The sequence below is a fragment of the Amia ocellicauda genome, chromosome 15, assembly GCF_036373705.1.
Source record: "Amia ocellicauda isolate fAmiCal2 chromosome 15, fAmiCal2.hap1, whole genome shotgun sequence".
In the NCBI taxonomy this organism is placed as follows: Eukaryota; Metazoa; Chordata; class Actinopteri; order Amiiformes; family Amiidae; genus Amia; species Amia ocellicauda.
Window position 1 is genome coordinate 15,476 of NC_089864.1, and position 27,357 is coordinate 42,832.

Below are 27,357 nucleotides of genomic sequence, written 5' to 3' on the forward strand. Positions count from 1 at the left end.
AGGACAGAGACACAGCACTGCTCAGAGACGCAGCACAGGACAGAGATGCAGCACGGGACAGAGTACACAGCACGGGACAGAGACGCAGCACTGCTCAGAGACGGAGGACATAAACACATTACCACCAGGGACACAGCACTGCTCAGAGACACAGCACAGGACAGAGTACACAGCATGGGACAGAGACGCAGCACTGCTCAGAGACACAGCACTGCTCAGAGATGCAGCGCGGGACAGAGTACACAACACAGGACAGAGACACACACTGCTCAGAGTACACAGCAATGGTCAAACAGGGAGGGAGCAGGAGGGACTAGGGGTGCAGAGTCTCACACACAGGAGTGACTGATTGACTGGCAGTGCTGTCTGTCTCTGGACACACTGTCACACAAACACACTCCTGCCCAGCTGAATGTCCAGGCCTCCTGCTCTTTAACCCTGAGGAATAGAGACAAGAAACCAGCTGAGGCTTATCATTTAGCTTTATTGATTACTGTCTTAACAACAGCTTGTATGAAATATAAATGTGTATTCAGACATATACAACTATAATACAGTATGAAAATAAAGCTCAGGTTTTAAGTCTTTGTCTGCCTGAAGGTCAGAAGTCATAGGTCGGTATGACTGGCTCTCAGTCAGGTCAAAGGCTTTATGTGTGAGACTGTCTCAGTCAGGGCAGATCAGGTACAGATCTCTCTGCACATCTCTGCATCTCTCTCCCATCTCTCCCTGTGCATTACTTTCATATCTCTACATCTCTCCCTAATCTCTGCATCTCTCATGACCGCTGTTGTCCTGTAGATCTCAAGGACTGGACTGTTCTACAACTCTCCAGTGTCACTTTCCATCTTTCCTTCACTCCCTATCTCATAAAAATGAAAGTCTAGAACATTTTACCTGTTAGTGTCAGCGGGATTCAGATTATAATGTCAGTTTAGGACTGTTTCAATTTATAATAGTCAGTCCAGACCAGTACAACCCAATCCAGTCCATTCAGGGCCAGTACAAACCAGTCCAGTCCAGCACAGCCCAGACCTCCCTGCAGTGGCTCAGATGGCTTTCAGTGTCAATATCACTAGTGACAGAAGTGCAGCTCTAGAGTTCAAAGGTCAAACAAGTTGCATCATGTCTTGTGGCACAAGGAGGAAGTAATGTCAGAAAAGCGCCCGTACAAATTTCCGGCCCTTGGCTTTGATGCGCGGGAATGTGGCGCTATTCTCACTGTTGATTGGGTACAAGCTGGTGTGAGCAGCCTGGCCCCGCCTCCGCAAAAGGAAGTCCACACTAGATGATGTCATTGCATAGAAGACATTTCCTGTGGCTGGCATGGTGAGTTCTGATAGAGAGAAATGGGACAGGCAGGAAAGGGGTTAATACAGTATATGGACTGTAGGTTTACATGTGGTGTCTGTACAGTGTACATTTATATGTAGGGTGTGTGCAGGTGTATTCGATCACCTCCAAAATCATGGGCACCCTTGATAAAGATGAGCAAGGAAGGCTTAATAAAATAAACAAAGGTAATGAGCCGACACCCTTGTTGTCCATACTTTGTGGCCCTCCCCTTGCAAAGATAATGGCACGGAGCCTTTTTCTATAATTTATAGATTGGAGAACACATTGGAAGGGACCATTCCTCCAGATCCTTGCCATCCTTCAGTCTGTGATTATGGGCTGCCCTCTTCAATTCAAACCACAGGTTTTAAATGGGATTCAAGTCCAGAGACTGAGATGGCCATTGCAAAATGACGGTTTTGTCTTGCTGGAAGATCCACTTACATTCAGCCTCCTGGTAGAGGCAACAGGTTTTTGGCTAAAATGCCCTGGTACTTGGTAGAGATCATGATGCCGTTGACCTTAACAAGGGCCCTAGGACCAGTGGAAGCAGCCACATAACATCAAACATCCACCACCATATTTTGCAGTAGATATGAGGGTCTTTCAATGCCAAACCCACATCTGGTCTGCAGAGAGATTTTAATATGACCATAGCACCAGTTCCAATCCATGTGTCAATGCTCTTTATCAAACTGCAGGCTGTCACCAGGCTTTGTTGGTTGCTCTCAATAAAGCAAGGAGGTGGCTAATTGTAGATCTTGAGACCCTGCAACCAAGTTCTGTAATTCTCAAATTGTGGCCCCTGGATTCTTCTTTGCGTCCCAACCCATCTTCCTCACTGTGCCTGGGGACATAAGATGCACTTGCATTCTCTACCAGGCAGGTCTACCACTGTTCCCCTGGTTCTGTCCTGTGAAAAGGCTCTTCTGTATCTTTTTCACTATCCCGTGCCCCCCTACAGCCATCATTGTAGCCCATGTTTACCAGCATTGCAGTGTTGTTCGCTAATGCCTGTTTTGTTTTTTAATGAAACATGAATGCAGTAATATAATAATAATACTAATTATTATTATTATTATTATTATTATTATTATTATAATAATAATCTGTATTTATAGAGCGCCTTTCATACCATAGGGTTCAAGGCGCTGCACAAAAACAAAAAAAGAAGGTAACAGAACACAAAAGATTACAATCAGAATTAAGAACATGACAAATTAATAAATAAATTAAACAAAATAAAAAAACATCATAAATCACAAAAAAAAAAAACCACCATTAAAACCACTAAAAACAACAATATATAAAATCAAAAAGCTAAATTATAAAAATAGGTCTTAAGCCTAGATTTAAAAGTAGCTACTATAGGTGAGCCTTTGACATGCTCGGGGAGAGAGCTGCACAGCTGCGGAGCAGAAACACAGAAAGCAACCTCTCCTTTCCTCCTGAGCCTCACCCTCAGAATACAGAGGAGGCCTCTATTAGTCGACCTCAAAGCACGCTGTGAAGGAGCTGAAATAGCCTGATGGCAGGGTTGTCTTGCCATTAAACGGCACCCCTCCTTCACTTTAGACAGATTAGTCCACTAAGGACTATTGCAATATATACACAAACTTGTAGCCACATATCGCTATTACTGTTATGAAGTCAAGCTGTTTTTGTTTTTTGCGCAAAATGAAAATGCAATGTTTGTTTATAACGTAAAAGAAAAGACTTACCCGGTTACATGAAGAAATATAAGCCATCGCATGCAGGGTGCACACTGTGTGAAATGGGGCATATTTTAATTTTGATTTTATGACTTGCAACTCCCGCAGTAAAAGGTAATGTTTAAAGGAGCGCGCACGCACACAGTATCGTAATTTACAAGTATTAATATCAGTGATACACTCAAGTAAAGCTGCTGTTGTGCTGATGTCCCCAGGTTTCACAGAGATGTATAACTGTGTATCATCAGCATAGTAGTGGAAATTTACAGCATGTTTATGAATAATCTGACCTAAAGGTAACATGTATAAAGAGAATAAAATCGGACCCAGAATCGAGCCCTGAGGGACACCACAGGTAATATTTGCTAAACCCGACACAGACTCCCCCAGTGAAAAAAAAAACGGTCTGTTTGTAAGGTAGGATCTAAACCAGTTTAGTACTTTACCATCTAAGCCCACCCATTCCTTAAGATGATCAATTAAGATGGAATGATCCACAGTATCAAACGCAGCACTAAGGTCCAAAAGAACAAGAATGGATATAGCATTTGAATCTGCACTCATTAATAAGTCATTTATTACTCTTACCAGGGCAGTTTCTGTACTGTGATTTGAACGAAACCCAGACTGAAACTTTTCAGACATGTTATTATTAATCAGAAAATCATTAAGTTGTTTAAGCACTATCTTTTCAAGAACTTTTGCTAGAAAAGCGAGATTTGAAATGGGTCTGAAATTACTCAGACGTGAACTAAGTTGGGTTTTTTAAGTAAGGGCTTAACCAGAGCAATTTTGAAAGAAGCCGGAACTATTCAATTTTCCAGTGAACTGTTCATAAGGGCAAGAATATCATTACACAAGTAACTAAAGACATCCTTCAGGAACCTTGTTGGAATGGGATCTAACATACAAGTTGTTTAGTTCCTGTACAGTAATACAAGAAAATGATTCCATCACTATTTTCCCCTGTCTAGCTGAAATAATTAAATTAGAACCGTAAGATGGAATTTGTTCCCTAATAATCTTTATTTTATTTTCAAAGTAATTGAGAAATTCTTCACACTTGGACAAAGACACTTCTATGTTGTGGATGGGTGAAAATGAAGGATTTATCAATTTATATATTGTTGAGAAAAGCAATATGTTGGGGTAGAATATATATATTTTATCTCTATCGCTAAATCTATATCTGTGCTGCAGGAAGTCTTGGAGTATTTAAACTTGTCTATACTTACAGAGTGGGAGGGGGCGTTGTCGTCTCTCGGCTGCGTCCCTCTGTTGAGCTTCCTCGAGTGCGAGTGGGGGTGCGCACCTCGCCACGTGCCTGCTTTTCAGGGTGCGCGCTACTGTACTGTGCTGTGCTCCCTGTGCTGGAGACTCTTTATACATGAGAATCTACTGGACTGTCAAATTCTTTTTGGTTAAATTGTTTATTTTCTTAGCTGGCTACCCCTGTATCCATCTGCTTTAGTGGTATGGTCCTATTAGGGTAGGGCTGTGGGGAACTATTTAAATGGTTACTTTAGATATGGAGGGAGAGGGGGCTCACACAGCTTATGGTGAGGCTGTGCCAGGGAGATGGGGTTTGTGTAAACACTTTATTTGTTAATTTATGTGAGCCTGGGAGTTTAGTTGTGGATTCTTCTTCTTCTTCCTTTATTTTTGATATTTTGTTAATCAACAAGCCCTGTTGTTTTTGCACCAACCTTCTGGTATGGACCGTTATTATTCTCCACCCACACCAGTGGCTTGCCACAGACTATCCCTTTAGTAGTGGTGGTATCAAGAACAACCTCACATGTCCTAATAGTGGTATGTTTAGGTTTTTAGCTGTTGTTTGTACCCATTGCCTGATTTGTGAAGATCAACATCCATTTGTCTCTTAATTTACCCCACGGCGACGGATGGCAAATGGGTTTGACAAGCGTGTTACCTAATTTTATACCCCAGGCCATGGAAAACCACAATGCAAGTCCTTAAGACTAAAGTGTATCTTAAATAGTAGACTGTTAATGCAGATTTAATTTCGATTGATTTTATGTATAAGAATCTTTAGGGGGCCAATAATGTTGACACCTATATTTTTGAGAAGATAAAACACTTTTCTCTGAGCAAATGTATTTTCCATATTTCTGAACATAAACAATAGCTCATTAGCCTTGTTTATTTTATACAGCCTTTTTTGCTCCTCTTTTGGAAGGGTGTCAATGATTGTGAAGGTGAATGTACACTGCAGTTTTCTACAGTGTTCTCTACATACTGCCAGGGCAGCTCGTTACCTTTTCCGTCGGGCAGCAGCTGGACGAGTTCGTACTTAGGGGCCTGGCTGGGGTCCTGGCTGTGTTTCTCCAGTGCAGTGCTGACCACACTGGGGGTCTTGTCATTGCTAGTCACCTGGGTCAGGACGGTGACAGCGGTCAACACACACAGTGTACACATCTACTGCTCTTCAGCAGAGTCCGTGTAAATATATCAGTAGTATCAGTGTTTATACTACATCAGTGTGCACAGTGCATCTATAGCAGTATACTGAGTCAGTGTGTTAATATACCAGTATACTGTGTCAATGTGTATACTGTGGTAATATACCAGTATACTTTGTCAGTGTGTATACTGTGGTGATATACCAGTATATTGTGTCAGTGTCTATACTGTGGTAATATACCAGTATACTATGTAAGTGTGTATACTGTAGTAACATACCAGTATACTGCGGTACATGTTTCCGTCCTGCAGCTCCATTCGGATCCGGACGATCCTGATGTCGGGCCCGGCCCCCTTGGCTGCGACGGGGGGGGACGTTGTGCCACAGGAGGCAGAGCGTCGGTGTGACTTCACAAAGCTGGGAGGGGGGGCCAGCATGGAGGTGGGGGGGTCTGACGCTGGAGGAGAGGAGTCAACATCCAGACAGGAAACTGAGGGAGACTTCATGTGCTGAAACAACAATCATATTCATCATCATATTCATCATCAGCATCATCACAACACTCACAACACTCACAACACTCACATTACCTTAGCTAGGCGTATCAGAAGATGATTGACAGGGGAGGGGTAGTCACCTGACCCATCTCCTTCGAACCCTGGGCTGGCCACGGAGCACAGCATGCTGACAGAGAGAGGGGAGTCAGTACTCACTGAATGAGTCACAACACAGGCCGAGACAACATGGGGTGTAGTGGGTGTGTAGTGTGTGTGTAGAGTGGGGTGTGGGGTGAGTACAGTGTATCACAGTCAGTGGGTTTGTAGTGTGTGGGTAGAGTAGGGTGTAGGCAGTGGTGTAGTCGAGTTTTTTGTAGTGAGTATACTGTGATTTTTTCTTCCCAGCCTCATACTCACCTGTCCCAGAGAGACACCCCATAAGCACCACCACACTCACTAATGCATACAGTATGCATCTACATGTAATTGAGAGCATTCTGAAAGACTGCTTATGTGTTATCAACATGTCAATTTATTATAAGCAACACAAGACTTTAACAGCCAATGACTCAGCCAGTTAAAAGCTACATTTAGCCTTAGATGTTATATGAATATGGTCCCTGGAGCACAGGTTTTATCAGCTGGCAATTTTCAATGCACATTTAAGAATTATTATTAACAATAATGGAAAGCTGAAGCTTACAGTGAGGGAAAAAAGTATTTGATCCCCTGCTGATTTTGTACGTTTGCCCACTGACAAAGAAATGATCAGTCTATAATTTTAATGGTAGGTGTATTTTAATAGTGAGAGACAGAATAACAACAACAAAATCCAGAAAAACGCATTTCAAAAAAGTTATAAATTGATTTGCATGTTAATGAGGGAAATAAGTATTTGATCCCCTATCAATCAGCAAGATTTCCGGCTCCCAGGTGTCTTTTATACAGGTAATAAGATGAGATTAGGAGCACTGTCTTAAAGGGAGTGCTCCTAATCTCAGCTCGTTACCTGTATAAAAGACACCTGTCCACAGAAGCAATCAATCAATCAGATTCCAAACGCTCCACCATGGCCAAGACCAAAGAGCTGTCCAAGGATGTCAGGGACAAGATTGTAGACCTACACAAGGCTGGAATGGGCTACTAGACCATCGCCAAGCAGCTTGGTGAGAAGGTGACAACAGTTGGTGCGATTATTCGCAAATGGAAGAAACACAAAATAACTGTCAGTCTCCCTCGGTCTGGGGCTCCATGCAAGATCTCACCTCGTGGAGTTTCAATGATCATGAGAACGGTGAGGAATCAGCCCAGAACTACACGGGAGGATCTTGTTAATGATCTCAACGCAGCTGGGACCATAGTCACCAAGAAAACAATTGGTAACACACTACGCCGTGAAGGACTGAAATCCTGCAGCGCCCGCAAGGTCCCCCTACTCAAGAAAGCACATGTACAGGCCCGTCTGAAGTTTGCCAATGAACATCTGACTGATTCAGAGGAGAACTGGGTAGAAGTGTTGTGGTCAGATGAGACCAAAATCGAGCTCTTTGGCATCAACTCAACTCGCCGTGTTTGGAGGAGGAGGAATGACCCCAAGAACACCATCCCCACCGTCAAACATGGAGGTGGAAACATTATGGTTTGGGGTGTTTTTCTGCTAAGGGGACAGGACAACTGCACCGCATCAAAGGGACGATGGATGGGGCCATGTACCATCAAATCTTGGGTGAGAACCTCCTTCCCTCAGCCAGGGCTTTGAAAACGGGTCGTGGATGGGTATTCCAGCATGACAATGACCCAAAACACACATCCAAGGCAACAAAGGAGTGGCTCAAGAAGAAGCATATTAAGGTCCTGGAGTGGCCTAGCCAGTCTCCAGACATTAATCCCATAGAAAATCTGTGGAGGGAGCTGAAGGTTCGAGTTGCCAAACGTCAGCCTCAAAACCTTAATGACTTGGAGAGGATCTGCAAAGAGGAGTGGGACAAAATCCCTCCTGAGATGTGTGCAAACCTGGTGGCCAACTACAAGATAAGTCTGACCTCTGTGATTGCCAACAAGGGTTTTGCCACCAAGTACTAAGTCGAAGGGGTCAAATACTTATTTCCCTCATTAACATGCAAATCAATGTATAACTTTTTTGAAATGCGTTTTTCTGGATTTTTTTGTTGTTATTCTGTCTCTCACTGTTAAAATACACCTACCATTAAAATTATAGACTGATCATTTTTTTGTCAGTGGGCAAACGTACAAAATCAGCAGGGGATCAAATACTTTTTTCCCTCACTGTATCAGTAGCAGTATTTACAATGAACATTTGTGCAGTTCTATCACCAACACTCATTCATTACAGAATATTATGAACTGAATGATGAGGACACAAAAAGTAGTCCACATCTTCTCGAGCACACTTATCTTCCAAAACCATTGTCAAACTTAGGCTATGTACTGTATCAGCTTAAATGCATGAGAAAGCATCCAGGAACTGCTACAAGACAAATAAGCTTCAAATAAGAAAAGAAAAAACAAGGTTAATTAACAAATAAGCTTCACACCATGGCTAACAAATGCATGAAAACAGGAGAAAGGAGAAAAATGTTCCACTCTTTCAATAGCTAATTATCTGACAACTATTGATAACTAACATTACCATATAGTAATTTAATGGTGTAAATGTTTTAAATTAATGCATATTGAAGATGACCATGAATTAACTCTCATTTGCATAGTCATTGACTATGAATTTCAATTGTTTATATTAGCTTTGCATGTGTGCTGATATCTACCTAAGTTTCTGTCCCTCAACTCTAACCAAGGATGTCTGTTTTTAAATTCCCTAGCCTGAATTTCAGTCCACAAGGCTGGCCAGGAGTTCTAATCTCTCTCATCATCTGAAACAAGGAGATATAAACATTGTGTTCTGTTTACTACTGTACAGTACACAGACAGACACACAAACAGACACACACACACACACACACACACACACACAATATCTAAGTTATCTCTCCCCTTCTCCCACATTCATTGATCCACCACACTAAATTAGTGAAGTTAGCTAGTTCTAGATACAATTCAATATACCAACAATCCCCTGCTGTTACAGTTACGTTAATGATAACGTATATGCTATTTTTACAGGTAACGTTACGATAGCATCGGGCTTGTTTTCTGTACAGTGTAGGACAGCATCAGCCTCATCTGGCTCATTTTCTGTAACGTTAACGTTCGTGTCATCTGCTGCAGCTGTAGCATCACCCGAAGCCGCAGTCGCTACAGGGGCAGGCTTACGAAAAACACTGAAAAAGTGTAGTTTGAGTTTGCTTTCGTTTCATATCTCCTTTAGTGATTCACTTTAGTTAATGTCAAACTTGTGCCAAGAATGACCGCCAAGCAACTGCGTTGTTGTTCCTTGGTAGGTGACGTCAGAGCCAGGTCACATGCCACAGAAGCCCCAGTGGTCCAAAAGTCAGTGCTTCGCAACACAGATGGAGTGAATTTATGAATGAACGTGTGAAAGTTCTGTCACAAAACGCATCCTCGCACTTTTTTAAGTGGGTATACGGAAATCCTTGAGCTTTCCTAGTGGGTATACGGCATATACCTGTGTAACACGTAGACTACACCAATGGGTGTCTGGAAAGTAAAGTGTGTCACAGTCAGAATGGGTGAGTAGTGTGTGTGCAGAGTGGGGTGTGGGTAGTGTGGGGGTGAGAGTGGGTGTGTGATGGGTGTGTAGAGCTGTTTGGAGAATCTGTAGTGATTACCATTACAATTGAAACCAGGTGATTTTTAAATATGAATTGATAAGTACAAAACCTCAAGTGTGTAGTGAATGTGTAGTGAGAGCGTACTCAGCACAGTGAGTGTGTAGTAAGAGCGTACTCAGCACAGTGAGTGTGCAGTGAGAGTGTACTCAGCACAGTGAGTGTGCAGTGAGAGTGTACTCAGCACAGTGAGTGTGCAGTGAGAGCGTACTCAGCGCAGTGCGAGATCACCAGGGTGGGTTTGACAGTTTTGCTTGGAGTCCCAAAGTCACCTGGCTCAATCTGACAAGAAAACTGGTAACTGGAGAGAAAAGAAGAGAGAGAGAGAACACATATCACTCTGTGAGTAGTGTAATGTGAGTGTTGTGTATAGTGCATAGTATAGTTGCAAAGTGTGTACCATTTATTTACATTCTATACTGTAAAGTGCATCTATAATGTATAGTGTGTCTACAGTGTACAGTGTGTGCTATGTACAGTGTACAAAGTGTGAACAATGTGCATAATGTGTGTACTGTGGGTTGAAGGGAAAGAATCAATACAATGCAGTATTGTGATATTAAAATCAATCCTCTGTCTCCACAAATCGATTTATTGTTTGCATTTTCAAGCTATTAAATGCGGTTGTTTCATTTTTATTGATGCAAAATAGCAATGTTGTAATTATTCCAGTCCTATAGTCCTATAGGCGCGATGTTCTTTTTGACAGAATGATCTCAGAATTTGACTGTGTTCTAGATCTGTGGTGTATTGGTTCCAAAATATGGCTGGTTACATGGTTAAACATGGTTAAACTGAACATCCCAAGGGCTGTGTGTTGCTGCTCAGTCTCTGTTGAGGCATATCTTACACTAAACATCTCAATAAAGATTCACATCTTTACACTCCACCCCATTATTGTCAGATCATCGAAGATGCTGCTTTCAAATGCTGTCTTATTCGCATATGTAGGGTCTTCCCAGCCTGAGCTACAGGGTTGCAGTATCGGCCATTCCTCAGAGTGTACAGGGTAATTTGCATATGTTTGCTTTTTAATATGAAAGGCCAGACATTTGTCATTGATTTGATATAAGATAAAGGCATAAGGCACAAACTGTCAAGGAACTACACACAAATAAATCAACAGGAAAGAAACAGGAAAAATATGCATGAGTATTAAGGGTTAATTTCTAATTAAATCTAAGTAAATGTAATTGACAGACTCATGGCTTATTAAATTACTCAATGTATTTTTGCAGAATTTTGTCTTTGGAAGTTTGAAGTCCCTTGCAGTTCCCAGCGCTAGTGTACAGTGTATAGTGTGTGTACAGTGTGAGTGCTGTGTATTGTGTGTGTACAGTGTGAGTGCTGTGTATTGTGTGTGTACAGTGTAAAGTTTACAGTGTGAGTGCAGTGTATAGTATGTTTACTGTGTACAGTGTGTGTACAGTGTGAGTGAAGTGTATAGTCTGTGTACAGTGTGAGTGCAGTGTAGTGTGTGTATGGTGTAAAGTTTACAGTGTGAGTGCAGTGTAGTGTATGTACAGTGTATAGTGTATGTACTGGGTACAGTGTATAGTGTGTGTACAGTGTGAGTGCTGTGTATAGTGTGTGCACAGTGTAAAGTTTACAGTGTGAGTGCAGTGTAGTGTGTGTATGGTGTACAGCATATAGTGTGTGTATAGTGTGAGTGCAGCGTATAGTGTGTGTACAGTGTAAAATTTACACTGTGAATACCACATCTACAGGAAGGCTACCTCTGCTCCTTGCCCAGTGCAGGCACACTGTGGTACCACTGCAGGAAACCATGGTCAGCCTTGAAGGAACAGTTCTTACAGGATGACTGGAGAAGCTGGATCTGAGCCAGAACATCAAACTCCTGAGAGAGAGGGGGGTGGGGGGAGTGGACAGAGGGAGAGAGAGAGGGGTAGAAAGGGACGGAGGAGGCAGGTTAATACATACTCAGTTAGTTCTGACTGTCACTGACTGTCCGGAGTCGATCTGCGGTTAGATTTCACTCACCCGACGACGCTTATCAAAGTTAATGTAGCCATTCTGGACAAGGAGAGGGATGGATTGAGAGAAGGAGAAAAAGAAGGGGGGAGAGAGAGGGAGGTAGGTAGGTATTTACAGGTCACAGTGAAACTAAGCCACCATCATTATTACTGTTGTGTTAATATCTGCCTGCCTGTCTGTCTGTCTGTCTGTCTGTCTGTCTGTGGGTCTATAACTCTCTCTCTCTCTCTCAATTGTTCAATTCCATTTTGCTTTATTGTCATGACAACAGTGTTGCCAAAGCATTACAGAAATTATAACAAACAATATTTCAATTATAAACAATACAGAAAATGTATATATATATATATATATATATATATATATACACTCACCTAAAGGATTATTAGGAACACCATACTAATACTGTGTTTGACCCCCTTTCGCCTTCAGAACTGCCTTAATTCTACATGGCATTGATTCAACAAGGTGCTGAAAGCATTCTTTAGAAATGTTGGCCCATATTGATAGGATAGCATCTTGCAGTTGATGGAGATTTGTGGGATGCACATCCAGGGCACGAAGCTCCCTTTCCACCACATCCCAAAGATGCTCTATTGGGTTGAGATCTGGTGACTGTGGGGGCCAGTTTAGTACAGTGAACTCATTGTCATGTTCAAGAAACCAATTTGAAATGATTCGACCTTTGTGACATGGTGCATTATCCTGCTGGAAGTAGCCATCAGAGGATGGGTACATGGTGGTCATAAAGGGATGGACATGGTCAGAAACAATGCTCAGGTAGGCCGTGGCATTTAAACGATGCCCAATTGGCACTAAGGGGCCTAAAGTGTGCCAAGAAAACATCCCCCACACCATTACACCACCACCACCAGCCTGCACAGTGGTAACAAGGCATGATGGATCCATGTTCTCATTCTGTTTACGCCAAATTCTGACTCTACCATCTGAATGTCTCAACAGAAATCGAGACTCATCAGACCAGGCAACATTTTTCCAGTCTTCAACTGTCCAATTTTGGTGAGCTTGTGCAAATTGTAGCCTCTTTTTCCTATTTGTAGTGGAGATTAGTGGTACCCGGTGGGGTCTTCTGCTGTTGTAGCCCATCCGCCTCAAGGTTGTACGTGTTGTGGCTTCACAAATGCTTTGCTGCATACCTCGGTTGTAACGAGTGGTTATTTCAGTCAAAGTTGCTCTTCTATCAGCTTGAATCAGTCGGCCCATTCTCCTCTGACCTCTAGCATCAACAAGGCATTTTCGCCCACAGGACTGCCGCATACTGGATGTTTTTCCCTTTTCACACCATTCTTTGTAAACCCTAGAAATGGTTGTGCGTGAAAATCCCAGTAACTGAGCAGATTGTGAAATACTCAGACCGGCCCGTCTGGCACCAACAACCATGCCACGCTCAAAATTGCTTAAATCACCTTTCTTTCCCATTCAGACATTCAGTTTGGAGTTCAGGAGATTGTCTTGACCAGGACCACACCCCTAAATGCATTGAAGCAACTGCCATGTGATTGGTTGGTTAGATAATTGCATTAATGAGAAATTGAACAGGTGTTCCTAATAATCCTTTAGGTGAGTGTATATATATATACAGTGAGGGAAAAAAGTATTTGATCCCCTGCTGATTTTGTACATTTGCCCATTGACAAAGAAATGATCACTCTATAATTTTAATGGTAGGTGTATTTTAACAGTGAGAGACAGAATAACAACAAAAAAATCAAGAAAAACGCATTTCAAAAAAGTTATAAATTGATTTGCATGTTAATGAGGGAAATAAGTATTTGATCCCCTATCAATCAGCAAGATTTATGGCTCCCAGGTGTCTTTTATACAGGTAACAATCTGAGATTAGGAGCACTCTCTTAAAGTATATATATATATATACCCCACCAAGTCCCCTTCCATCTCTCTCTATTCTTCTCTATCTTTCTTCTCTCCATTTCTTTCTCTCTTTCCCACTCACCCTTTCTCCCTCCCTTTCCATCTCTTTCTCTCACCTCCAATCTATCCTTGACCGCAGTGTCCAGCATGGTGAGGTCAGTGAGGAACGTCCCGAGATACGGCACTGTGCCCTGAGCCACTGACTGAGACAGAGAGAGAGAGAGAGAGAGAGATAATATTATATTTTCATGTATTGAACATTACATACATGTATGTAAAGTAAATAAATAAAATAATATAAATCACAATGCCTTGAAAAATGTATTAAAGCACTGAAAAAAGAAAAGGACAATATAAATGATATTCTCTCCCCTCTTTTCCTCTCCCCTCTCATTCTTTCTCTCAATTAAATTCCATTCAATTCAAGGTGGTTTATTTGCCAGAATGTTTTGGCAAAGCATTACAAAAGAAGACGTAAATTAGAACTACAAACATGAAAAATAATACTATGGGGGGTAAGTATTTTCTCCCTCTCTTCCTGATGGGGGTAGGAGTAGTATTAAAAGAGGTTAGGAGGGGGGATTGTTTTTGTTTTTTTCTTGGGAGTAAGTTCTGTTTTTCTGGGTGTTCATCTAAATTAATTGACTAAGTCATTGTTTAAAAGCCTCTCTCTCGATGTCTCACTCCGGTTCGTCTCTTGTGCCTCTTGGTTTCCAGGTTGGCGAATTTTGATGTTCCCTCCTGAAAAAGATTACAGAGATTACACATTATTAATCAATTAATTCAATTCAATACATTTATATTTAGTGCAGCACCCTTCGCAGGGCAGCCACAGAGAAAATAAACTCTGGGGGTCCACAGCTTAAGGCCCAGGCCTAATTGGTGCCTCCCCTCCAGGCAGTACAATGTTATGATACAGTAATTAAACTTTACTACTGTTAATATGGTAAAGACATTAACTATTTGTTATAAATGTTGTATTACTGCTGTAGTTACTGCTGTGGTCGCTGCTGCTCACCTCCTTCAGCAGCTCCCTGCTCTGGGAGTAGTTGTCTTTCTCAGAGAAGATCTGGCACAGCTCTTCGTAGCTCTGCACCGCCTCCCTGCACGACAGCCTCGTTAACCAATTAACTCAACTCAGAGTTATAGGATATCCTATATGCAGTGTACAGAACCTGTCTTCCTCTCATTGAATGTTTAGTCAGTAGAGTGCTTGTCTCTCTGTGTGTGTTCAGTACAGTACCTGTCTGTGTCTGTGTGTGTTCAGTACAGTACCTGTCTGTCTCTGTGTGTACATTACAGTATCTCTATGTGTCTGTGTGTACAGTGTACCTATCTGTCTCTCTGTGTGTACAGTATGTCTGTTTCTGTATGTGTACAGTGCAGTACCTCTCTGTCTCTGTGTGTGTGTGTACAGTACCTGTCTGTCTCTGCCCAGGTTCTGCGGAGACGGTGCAGGGGGTTGCTCTGGAGTGCCGAGATGATTGCATAAAGAGATGAGAAATTCTTACGGGCGCGGCACTCCTGACCACAGGTAAGAAAATAAAATAATAACAATAATGTTGACAATATTAATAATGACAATAGTAACAATAATAATAGTTACATTAACAGTAATGATACCTCAGCCACACTAATCCACTTCTCCAGCAGTCTGGCTCTCTGCTGCCCCCGTAGGCCAGTGTGCAGCAGGCAGGAGGCAGTGACGGCATTGGCCAGTGTGTTGAACTGATGCACCGTCGCGCGCACCGACGGACACACCCCCCGCTGCTTGTCCCTGCGAGACCACAGGGAGCCCAGACACTGGTATGGCACCACCTTCACAAACAGCTCCTGAGAGAGTGGGACAAGGGCAGTAAGAGCGAGCAAGAGAGGCAGAGAGAGCGAGAGCGAGGAAGAGGGGCAGAGAGAGCCTGTTTATCAGTAGCATCCAATCTCACCGTTTCGATCATAGTCAGCTGCTCAGCAATCAGCTCTGCAGGGAAGCCCAATACAGTTGTCACATCAAAGTCAGAGGTCACGGGGTCAGAGAGTGAGTTCATCGAGAGGTCACTGTCGCTGTCTGAGAGAAGGGAGGGAAGAGATGGAAGAGAGGGAAGGATGTGCCAGTGAGGAAAGTGAAGGGGGGATATTTATCCTGTGAGCTCAGACAGGTGTCGGTGCTGTGAGGTGACAGGCAGGCAGGTGGGCTGTGCTTTGCGTTGTGTGTTGTGGGGTATTTCTCTCCCTCTCTCCATCCCTCTTGTTTGCACTCATAAAGGCCACTAATTAACCACAGGTCTGACACATTCACTAAGGAGCTGGACTCCCACTGACTGCTGTGTTGATGCTTTTTAATTTAAAAATCTGTATTGTGATTGAGTTGATTTTATACATTTTTATGTCTTTGTTTGGTTTGTAAAACTCTAGATTCTCTCTCCCTTCCTTCACCCTGTCTCTCCACTAGGTGAGGAGATGTGCAGTTCTCTCTCTCTCTCTCCTCCCTCCTTCTGTCTCTTTCTCTAACTCTTCCTCACTCTCTCCCTCCTTCTCTCTCTCTCTCACTCTCACCACATGGTGATGGGCTCAGCAGGTCTCTCTCACTCAGCTCCTCAGCGATCATCAGCAACCGGGTCTTGACCTCTTGACCTCTGGGGTCGGAGGGCAGCAGGGAGGTGAGGTGCAACAGGGGTGAAGGGTCACTCAGGGAGAGGAAGTCCTCTGGGTATCCACTGAGCCAGGCGCTGAACACTGAACACACTGCCCTGAGAGAGAGAGAGACAGAGAGAGAGACAGAGACAGAGATAGAGAGAGGAATATGAGCTCCTAAAAAATAATTGTTTTGCATGAAAAAGTTTAATTTGTGATCTACAAATGAATATGCTGCTGATGATTGCAAAGGAGCTGAGTTGGGGTTAGCCCAACTCCCACTGAGACTGATACAAATGTATCAAGCAGCAGTCTGACTGCACTACTACCTTTTGAAATCCAGAAGACATGCTCTCTGTGCCAGCCAAGAAAATAAAGGGAACCCGCTAGTAGGAAAGTCCTGAAGTGTTTGTACCTCAATGCCAGGAGTATAAGGAACAAGATGTTAGACCTAGAAGCCACAGTGCTGGTGTGTGACTATGATGTTGTAGGAGTGACAGAAACATGGCTTACAGAAAATTATGGGGATGAATACAAGTTGAAAGGATACACACAGTTTAGGAGAGACAAGCAAAATCGAAGAGGTGGTGGGGTAGCATTATATGTCAGAAATGACACTGAGGCAGAAGAACTCAAATTAATCCCAGTAACGAATCAGAAACTTTGTGCGTTAAATTTTTGAATAAAAGATCCGGATTAGTGGTAGGAGTGTGTTACAGACCACCCAATTCAGATATTCAGCAAGATGTTGCATTGTACAATGTAATCAGGACTGCATGTAGCAAGGATGTGGCTGTTATAATGGGGGATTTCAATTTCCCAAACATAGACTGGGAAAGCCCGGTTGGGACTACAGAAGCAGAAATAGAATTGGTTGAGATGGTAAATGACTGCTTTCTAACTCAATTTGTCAGGGAACCAACCAGGGAGAGCGCATGCATTGACTTGATATTTTCAAATGACCAAGACAGAGTCAGAGGGACACTAGTTAGAGAACCAATGGCAAACTGTGATCACAGTATGGTTAGCATTGAGGCATTCTTTCAATAAACAAGGCCCAAGTCTAAAACAATGGTCTACAATTTCAGAAAAGCAAACCTTGAAGGTATGAGGCGGCAGTTAGAAGAGGTAGACTGGAGCACACTGGATACAGAGTCAGTCGAAAATGGATGGGTATATTTTAAGAATATACTACTTGAGGCTCAGGAGCAATTTGTACCAAAACTTAGCAAATTGAGGACCAAAAAACACTGGCCAAAATGGTTTAATAGAAGTATTCAAAAAAATATGAAAAGAGAGAAAATGCTGTATAGCGCATACAAAAGGGATGGAGATTAAACAAAATACATAGAATATGTTGAGCTGCAAAGAGATCTTAAGAAAGGGATCAGGAAAGCAAAGAGGGAAATAGAAAGAAACATAGCTCTTGGAGCTAAAACCAATGCAAAGAGCTTTTTTCAATATTACAACAGCAAGCGGTCAATAAAAGAGGAAGTTAAACAGATAAAGGGCAAAAACTGAAGTATCTTGGAAAACAAACAAGATGTGGCAAATGTTCTAAATGAGTATTACACAGAGGTGTTTACAAAAGAAAAGACAGATGACATGCCAGAGGTTAACAATCAGTCCAGTCAAATCCTAAGAGAGATCAGGATAAATGAGGAGGTAGTACTAAAGGGACTAGCAGAATTAAAAACAAACAAATAACCTGGGCCAGATGGGATATTTCCAACAGTACTTAAAAGAAATTAGGGAAATTATTTATAGGCCGCTAATTCAAATATTCCAAATGACACTTAGAACAGGGGATGTGCCAACTGATTGGAAAACCCAGAACAGATTAAAACACTGGAATTCATAAAAAATGTGCACAGAAATGGCCCCAACATTTCCTGCAGAGCGGGACTGGGACTCTTCCCTTTCATAGCCCTACAAACAAGAGCAGCCAAGTTCTGGCTGCACCTAAACAAAGCAGAGCCCCAGTGCTACCAGTACGAGGCTCTACTGAGCACCCCAGCTCTCCCCAGACAAGGACCCCCTGGGTCAGCTGGCTCTGAGGCTCACAGAGCCACACAGAAACAACGACCAAATAAACAACAATTGGGGACACTGACGTATCTAAAAAACAAATATATAGCAGAATGGAGACAAGAATTACAATTACAAAACAATCTGGAATGCTGTCAGATCCTGAACAGAAATATTAAATTGGCTGAATACTTAAACATTTAATATAAAAGACAAAATCTGACTGTTTGTGGCAACTTGTAAATACTTATGTAAACTTTCTTATATATGTTCTTAAATACAGACTCAGTGACCACAGCCTGGCTATTGAAAAATGCCGCTACAACAAATCCTGTGTGTCCAGAGAAGAGCGGCTCTGCAGCCAGAGCACTTGGGAGAAGTGGACACAGAGACGCTGAGTTCGGGCAGCTCTCTGATGTGATAAACTGCCCGTTCTACTGGGGGAGAGGGAGCAGACAGCCAGACTCAGTGCAGAGTATGTCTCAGCCTACACAACCTGAGGGACAGTGTGTAGACGCACTGCACAAACACCTGTCTGGTGTCTGACTGGTGATTGTTATACTTTATTGTAGGTTATTTATTCGCCCCCCCCCCCCCCCCCCGCCATGTATTTATGTATTTATTGTCTAATGATTTGTTTTGAATTCCAATCTTTGATTGACTTAATGTTCCATCCTGCATCCCCAGGGTGGGTTCTGTACACTGCATCATTGAATTACTGTACAATATGTTGTTGTTTGAAAAGCTTTGGCAATACTGGAGCTTTCCTCTCATGTCAATAAAGCACATTTTGAATTTGAGAGAGACTGAGTGAGGTAGTAGCTCAGTAACCAGACTGTTCAGACTCACATGTTGAACTCCAGTCTCTCCTCTGTGCTTCTCCTTTGAGTGACCACAGGGGGGAGCTCCAGCCTGCAGAGACGAAGAGAGACCGAGATTACGATATTTCAGATAATTTCAGGGAAAAAGGTTTTTACACTGGGCAAAAACACCATCAAACACTGCACACATTCTTTACACTGGGCAAAAACACCATTGAACACTGCCCACATTCTTTACATTGTGCCCATTCTTTACACTGGGCAATAACACCATCAAACACTGTGCCCATTATTTACACTGGGCAATAACACCATCGAACACTGCGCCCATTATTTACACTGGGCAATAACACCATCGAACACTGCGCCCATTATTTACACTGGGCAACAACACCATTGAACACTGTACCCATTCTTGACACTGTGCCCATTATTTACACTGGGCAATAACACCATTGAACACTGCGCCCATTCTTTACACTGGGCAATAACACCAAAGAACACTGCGCCAATTCTTTACATTGTGCCCATTCTTTACACTGGGCAATAACACCATTGAACACTGCGCCCATTCTTTACATTGCGCCCATTCTTTACACTGGGTAATAACACCATTGAACACTGCCCCCATTCTTTACACTGGGCAATAACACCAAAGAACACTGCACCCATTCTTTACACTGGGCAATAACACCAAAGAACACTGCGCCCATTCTTTACACTGGGCAATAATAACACCATCGAACACTGCGCCCAGTCTTTACACTGGGCAATAACACCAAAGAACACTGCGCCCATTCTTTACACTGTGCCCATTCTTTACACTGGGCAATAACACCAAAGAACACTGTGCCCATTCTTTACACTGGGCAATAATAACACCATCGAACACTGCGCCCATTCTTTACACTGGGTAAAACACCATCAAACACTGCGCCCATTCTTTACACTGGGCAATAACACCATCAAACACTGTGCCCATTCATTACACTGGGCAAAAACACTGTCCTTGTGTTATTCTGTCAGTGTCAGCACCAGTGCGTCAGTGTCAGTGTGTCAGTACCTGTGCGTTAGGATGCTCAGCACTGTCTCAGGTGTGGTGAAGCTGCGGTAGGTGGACAGGAAGGTGGGCAGGAAGGACGAGTCACCCAGAGACGAGCAGCTGAGCAGATGGAGCACCAGTCCCTCCACTGTGCCTCCCTTCACACACCGGGAGTGAGAGAGAGAGGGCTGGAGAGGGGGGAGAGGGAGAGAGGCGGAGAAGGAGGGAGAGTGAAGAGGAAAGAGACAGGGAGGGAGAGAGTGAAAGGGGTGGTTATTACAGACACAACAGCACAGCATTTCTCATTAGAGCCCAGTTGACACAGCAAAAATCAACACAAGCACACACCACCGTTAAAACACACACACTCACTGTAATAATCAGCACAATCATCTAGGGCTGTCTTCGAAGGTTCGACCATTCGAAGGTTCGTTCGGTCTCCAGACCTTCAGACAATCACATCGATTTTTTTCTCTTTTGTCCATAGAAATTGACAATGTTTGAATACTGTAGCGCCACCACACCGAATAAAGGGTTAATGAGGTGAAGGCAGTGCAGTGGGGAGGTGCGCAGGGAGAGGGGATAAATACTGAAGGGAGGCAGAAGAATGAGTCAGTGTGAGTGTGTTCAGTGCCTGAGACCTGTGTGTGCTGCAGTCATAATAAATACAACAATTTGTTGCTGCACCCGCAATGATGAGTTGGGTTTCTATACAAAACAACACTTCAGATGTCCCTCATAGCCCATATAAATTAAAACATTAGATTTGTATACTGCCATTACTTAAATAAAAGTGGCTGGATATAACTAAGTTCGAAAACATCATAAAAAGCCCCTCAACTGCTGTCGTGTCAGCAGACATTGGACCAGATCAAATTTAAACAATGTATTTAGAAAATATATGATTACACTGATACAAATGCCTCATCTTTATTGTTTCTTTATCCGCGATCTTTACAGCAAAGTGATGTGCAATATAAAGAAACGTAAAACAAATGTTTCGAAAAACATCTGCTGTTTGGAATGTTTTGCTAAATGCACAGAAGACCCCCACAATGTTTAATGTGAATTTGACATTGAAAACTGGTTTATCATGGGGGAACAAGCAATCACCGGGATCATTTAACCAACGTATTTCAATTATTATGCATTATTTATTAGGCTTAATAATGGGTCACATCCATAGAATTGAAAGCAGCTACTGGAGATGATCCGGTGTTTAGTACGCAGTTCTGTACTAACTCTGCAAGTTTGTTAAAATTCACCCATTATTATTATTATTATTATTTTATTATTAATATTAATATTAATATAAAACTCCGTTTTTTTTGGTATTTACTGCTTTCAATATAGTTGTCTTTTTTATGTTACTGAACACCAAGGTTTATTCATCAAGGGTTTTACACCGATTCGTTATTTCCAACATTTATTTTCTGTATTGATTAAAATACAAATTACAAAGTTAACATGTTTACGTCACTGCGCATATAGTTTATTATGATTAAGGTGCTTTTACTGGAAGGTAAACATGTTTCATGCAAGTAAAAATAATATAAACTGTGTTTGTAAAAAAATAATGAAAACATGAATACTGTTTGAATTGTACTGTTAAACTGAATGGGGATGTATTATTTTGTTAATATGGATTATGGATTTTCATTCAAATCTACATTAATAGCTAATGTGATGTAATCGATAGATTATGCTAAATTAGCACCAATGAAGCTTCGAACCTTCATTCGATAATGTGTTCCGAACCATCGAAAGTAAATACTGACAGTCCTAAATCATACAATACTAAATCACACACACTGGAATAATTAACACAATTACACTGTACACAATACACATGCACACTTGAATAATAAACACTAAAGCAACAATACTACCACTACTACCTTAATTATATATATTTTATATTATCACAATAATAATATAACAGAGGCAGTATTGCTGTAAGGGGGAGCGGAGTGTTCTGTATATATATTGCAGTCTCACCCCCGGACAGGTGGTGGCGCTGTGCTGCTGTCTGGTCACCACGCTGTACAGCACCCCCTCCTCCTCCAGCTCACTGACCTCCGCAGGCTGGCAGAGAGAGAGAGGGAGAGAGAGAGAGCGAGAGTTTAATGCACCATCTGACGGGGCACTGTGCAGTTGTGTAGTTGTGTAGTTATGTAGCAGGACAGTACCAGCTCCAGAGGACAGTACCAGGTCGTCTTCATGGCTCCTAGATCAGGACTGAGGCTGACCTGCTAGGGACCACAACACATGATGTCATCACCAGCGCCGTTACATCATAAGCAACAACATTGACTCATAATCAACACAATGTCAACATCACAGCACGATCATTATTATAATGATTATTATTATTATTGTGATTAATTAATTCTATGGCTGAATAGGTCTGGTGTCTCTGACTGAGGATTTCTGTCCCTCCTTCCCAATAATATAAACTCTACCTTCTACAAACCTCTCCCCCTCTCTCTGACCCTCTCGCTCTCTCAATCAATCTCTCCCCCTATTTTCTGTCTCAGGCTGTGGCTGTGGGCAAGTGCAGACCTGTCCTCAGGTTCTGCAGAGCTGGTGTGAGAAAGAGAGAGAGAGAAAGACTGAAAGAGACAGAGAGAGCGGTGGGGAGGGGAGAAGTGGGGGAAAGAGAGAAAGAGAGAGAAGGGGAGAGAGACTGGCTGATCAGAGCTCTGTAACAAACCTACCTCTCTCTCCCTCAGTTGTCTGTTGGTCAGTCTCTCTCTCTCTCTCTGTACCCTGTGTGTCTGTGTGTGTATTCCTCTCTCACTCTTTCTCTTTCTGTGTATGTTGTGTGATCATCTCCCTCTATCTCTCTTTCTGTGTGTGTGTGTGTGTGTGTGTGTGTGTGTGTGAGTGTGAGTGCGGTGGGTGTGTTTACCTATCTCTCTTTGCAGTTTGCTGTTGTGCTGAAGCCCTGCCCCCTACCAACAGAACACACTCCCCCTAACAACCCTGTGCAAACACACACACACACATACACACACACACACACACACACACACACACAGCCACCCAACACCCCCTCACTCTCTGTGTCTCTCTCGTTTGTTTGGTTATTCCAGTTTTGCCAAAGCACTTCAAGAGAAGACAAGTGCCAACAGAACAATGCTCTCTCTCTCTCTCTCTCTCTCTCTCTCTCTCTTTGTCTATGTGGCAATATTTTACTGTCAAACCTGTTTAGTTTAGAGTGAGTAATTTTAAAAGCAAACAGGGAGAGACTGTACTGTACCACACAGTGCTATACTGTGTATAATACTATTACATAAGGGATTGAATGTGCTGTATTATAGTGCACTATTGTACTGTTTGCACTATGCTGTACTGTACTCTACTACACTATATATTATACTGCACTATATTTACTGTACTATATTGCAGTGTGTTGTGCTGGGCTGTCATCTAGTGTATGGCATTATTATTTATTTGTTTATTGATGTCCTTATCCAGGACACTATTGTGTGTGTATTACTGTATTCTCCAAGCTCTCCCTCTCTCTCTCAGTTCAGGAAGTGCAGGTCATTGTGAACAAACTCAGGAAGTGCCCCCAAAGCCCTGCTTTCTGCACTGCCTTCCTGTGTCACAACCAAGAATGTCCTCCTTCCCACCACTCTGCCTCTTTTTCCCTCTCCCACCACTCTCTTTCTCCCGCTCATTTTCTGTCTCACTGTCCTTCTGTCCCTCTGTCCCTTCATTTAAATTAAATTCAGTTCAAATAAAGGGTGCTTTATTGGCATGGTCATCGTCATCAGTGTTGCCAAAGCAGTGAAATATTGAAATAGAAAGGAAACAAGATATGTGTGTGCATATATAGCAGGGAAACCATCATACAATTAAATTAAATTCTGTCTCCCTTTCTTCCTCTCTCTCTCTCGCTCACACACACAGACCTTCAGGTATCAGCCGTTTCTCTCTTAGTTAATCAGCAGCTAGCAGAGAAGTGGGGCAACGGCCTGCACTGCTGGGACTGAACAATAACAATAATAAAAATAACGGTGCTGTTGGCTGTGTTACAGACTGGACTGTGACTCACTGTGTGCGTGTCCATCTGTCCATCGGTCACTCCGCCCTCACCGCCGGCCTGCAGGGGGCGGAACGCACTCAGAGTCACACCCTCCTCCGGTAGGGCCAGCCCACCACCCCGCCACCCGCGGGGGAGCATGGAGCAAACCACTGACTGAGAGGGGGAACCACACAGTTAACTGACACACATAACAACACACTGAGCACCCTTACACAAACTGACACAGCCACCTAACACACACTGACACACTGACTGGCTAATACACTGCTGGACTCACTGACTCACAGACTGACTGACTGACACACAGACATAAACAAACTCACAGACAGATACTCTTGTTTACTACACAGAGGCCTCTCTTCTTCAATCTCACTCTCTCTATCAGTCCCTGCCTGACTCCCCTTTTCTCTTTATCTGTCTGCAGCAGTGTTGCCCCTCCCCCTCCTTCCCTCTTTCTTCCTCTCTCTCTCCCCCTCCCTTCCTCAATTCTTCTCCCTCTCTTCCACTTTCTCAATTAAGACTGTAGTATGTCTTCAAAAGCAGACAGTGATGTTTGAGCTGTAATAATGTACAGTAATATTAATGCACAATGTAATGTACTGTGCAATGATAATAGTGTTCAGTGATATTCATGTACAGTAAAGTGAGGTGTACAATGATATGAGCACAGTAGTCTTACTGTACAATGATAATAATGCACAGTATAATAAATGTACTATGATAATAATGTAGCAGGTCCACAGTAACAAGAACAGTATTCCATCAATCAGCCTAAATTGTTTGTATGTTCTGTATTATTTCTTGATGGCTTATTTCAGTTCTTTCCCAGAGACTTGGTACAACTGTAACTGAAGGTGAATGAATGTGTCAGCTTCGTGTCTAAGGCTGTCCCTGGTACACACAGAACTGTCTCCTGTCACGAGCTTCATTGAAGCTGACAGCTAGACACACACACACACACACACACACACACACAAAGGTATGCAGACAAATGTGCAGACACAAAGACACACGTGGACAGACAGATACACAGGTACAGTCTACTCAGACAGACATACAGACTTACTTTCTCTACTAATTAACCCACATGCGAACACAGACAACAGACAGACAGACAGACAGACAGCTGTTTTATATTTTCTTCCCCGTCACCAGAATCCAGATCTGAGAGAGAGAGAGAGAAACACCAGCTGTGTTATTGGAAAGTTGTGTTATCTTTGTCAAGCAACACACAACGCTGTACTGTACACAACACAGTGAGCTAAAGACAACGCTGTACTGTACACAACAGTGAGGACTTATCTCTGACACTGCTGACGAAATCCCCAGAGTCACATGTAAATGTAGCTACTGAAACCCTTTTCATCTTCCTCTCACTCTGTCTCTCTCTGTGTCCCTGCCTTTTGCTCTGTCTTTCCCTGAGGTTTAAACGCAAATGCAAATATTAATCAAACAACCTGTTTGTGCTCCAGGAAGAGAGTGAAAGGGGGAGGGGGGGCATCTGTGTAATAATATTAGTGAAGGCTGGCGAGTGTGTCTGCTTTGCTCTGAGTCTATTTACTTCTGTCACCCATTCAGTGTTGATGTTTCATCAGCATCCAATGAAACACTCTCTCTGCTGGACAGACAGACCGATGATACGGTGCAATGCAGCAGCCAGTCACCTCTCATTATTATTATCATTATTATTATCATCAGCAGCAGCAGTAACTGGTCATTTCAGGGATCTGTCTGTGCTGCAGTGTATTAATGGCAACAGCAACAGCCACACTAGCAGCAGTGCTGTTTGCAGCCATATTAGCAATAATAGTTACATGAGTAATTATGTCAGTAATACTTACAGTAGCACTGTTAATAGTAACAGTTACAGTAGCAGTTATGTCAGTAATAGTTACAGTATCACTGTTAAAAGTAACACAGTAGCACTGTTAATAGTAATAGTTACAGCAGCACTGTTAATAGTAATAGTCACAGTAGCTGTGTGAACGGCAGTAAACAGTAGCAGTGTTGTAATAGTTACAGGAGCTGTGATGTCAGTAATATTTACAGCAGCACTGTTAATAATAATAGTTACAGGAGCTGTGATGTCAGTAATATTTACAGCAGCACTGTTAATAGTAATAGTTACAGGAGCTGTGATGTCAGTAACAGTCACAGTAGCTGTGTGAACGGCAGTAAACAGTAGCAGTGTTGTAATAGTCACAGCAGCAGTTAATAGTCATAGTCACAGTACTGTGAGAGTCAGTGTCATAGTGTCAGTACGAACAGGCGCAGTACGGCTGGGTCAGCTGTGCTTCCCTCGATAACAGCGGTTGCTCTGTGTCACTAAACCCGACTACACTGCGGCGGCTCCATCATAACCATCGCTATTGTCATCAATACTGATTGTGCTGCGGACAGGAACTGGAGCTCCCACTGTTGCCGGATTGCCCCACCGGCCCCGTCCTGAGCGGCCAGTTTGAGCGCAGCCCTCCGCTGATGGATACTGCTGCTGTTGTTATGATTATTATGATTATGATTATCATTAGTAGTAGTAGTATGGTAGTATTACTTCTCTGGTCAGTGCAGGTGCGCCGCTCTCTCTCCCTCTCTCTCCCTCTCTCTCTTCTCTGCAGTCTGTCGCTGTTCCGCATTATTCACTGAGGCACATCGCCGTCTCTCTCTCTCTCTCTCTCTCTCTCTCTCTCTCTCTCTCTCTCTCTCTCTCTCTCTCTCTCTCTCTCGCTCTCTCGTCCGTGCTCACAATGGGCGTCTGTGTGCTGTGGTGTACAGTTACAGCAGGGGCGGGGCGGGGGGTGCAGACACCCTGACTGAGGCACAGGACGCGGCGGGACGCGGACTGTCTGGACTGTGCGGTGCGCTGTTAGTCTCACAGACAGCCTGTCTCACTGAGCCACAGTCAGTCTGCACAGCTGCGCTGCTGAACACATTGCATAGCAGCCTCAGTAGTGCAGGTGCGTGTGCACCGGCATCGCCACAGTGTTTACATGTGCACTAGGCTATAGATTAAATAAATACACTGACTGAACAAATGTTACATAAAATAAAATTATATACAATGTTTTAAAAACTATATTCAAAATTTATTTTACACAAATACAGAGATATTTAGAGCAGTGATGTGGGGATGTGGTGTGTCATCCTCCAGCTGCACTCGGGG

General features: G+C 42.9%; 1 protein-coding gene across 9 annotated transcripts; it reads right to left on the bottom strand.

The window, feature by feature from the left end:
• Positions 1 to 464: 464 nt before the first annotated feature.
• On the bottom strand, positions 465 to 26,905 carry rgl2 (ral guanine nucleotide dissociation stimulator-like 2). Of its 9 annotated transcripts, none has more exons than XM_066724717.1 (21): positions 26,749 to 26,905; positions 25,264 to 25,361; positions 24,207 to 24,350; positions 22,333 to 22,395; positions 22,142 to 22,228; positions 20,165 to 20,331; positions 19,130 to 19,192; positions 16,175 to 16,368; positions 15,565 to 15,686; positions 15,248 to 15,457; positions 15,045 to 15,148; positions 14,643 to 14,727; positions 14,309 to 14,365; positions 13,741 to 13,827; positions 11,738 to 11,770; positions 11,473 to 11,594; positions 9,948 to 10,037; positions 6,063 to 6,156; positions 5,751 to 5,981; positions 5,327 to 5,441; positions 465 to 1,336 (listed from the first exon to the last, which is right to left on the bottom strand). In XM_066724717.1, exons 3-21 carry the CDS (start codon positions 24,333 to 24,335, stop codon positions 1,155 to 1,157), a joined length of 2,235 nt encoding a protein of 744 aa, XP_066580814.1. In that variant the 5' UTR covers positions 24,336 to 24,350; positions 25,264 to 25,361; positions 26,749 to 26,905; the 3' UTR covers positions 465 to 1,154. The 9 variants fall into 9 exon arrangements, with proteins under 9 accessions (XP_066580814.1, XP_066580813.1, XP_066580816.1 ...); XM_066724716.1 differs by having other exon boundaries at positions 24,521 to 25,361; XM_066724719.1 differs by having other exon boundaries at positions 22,333 to 22,392; positions 24,207 to 25,361.
• Positions 26,906 to 27,357: the final 452 nt, after the last annotated feature.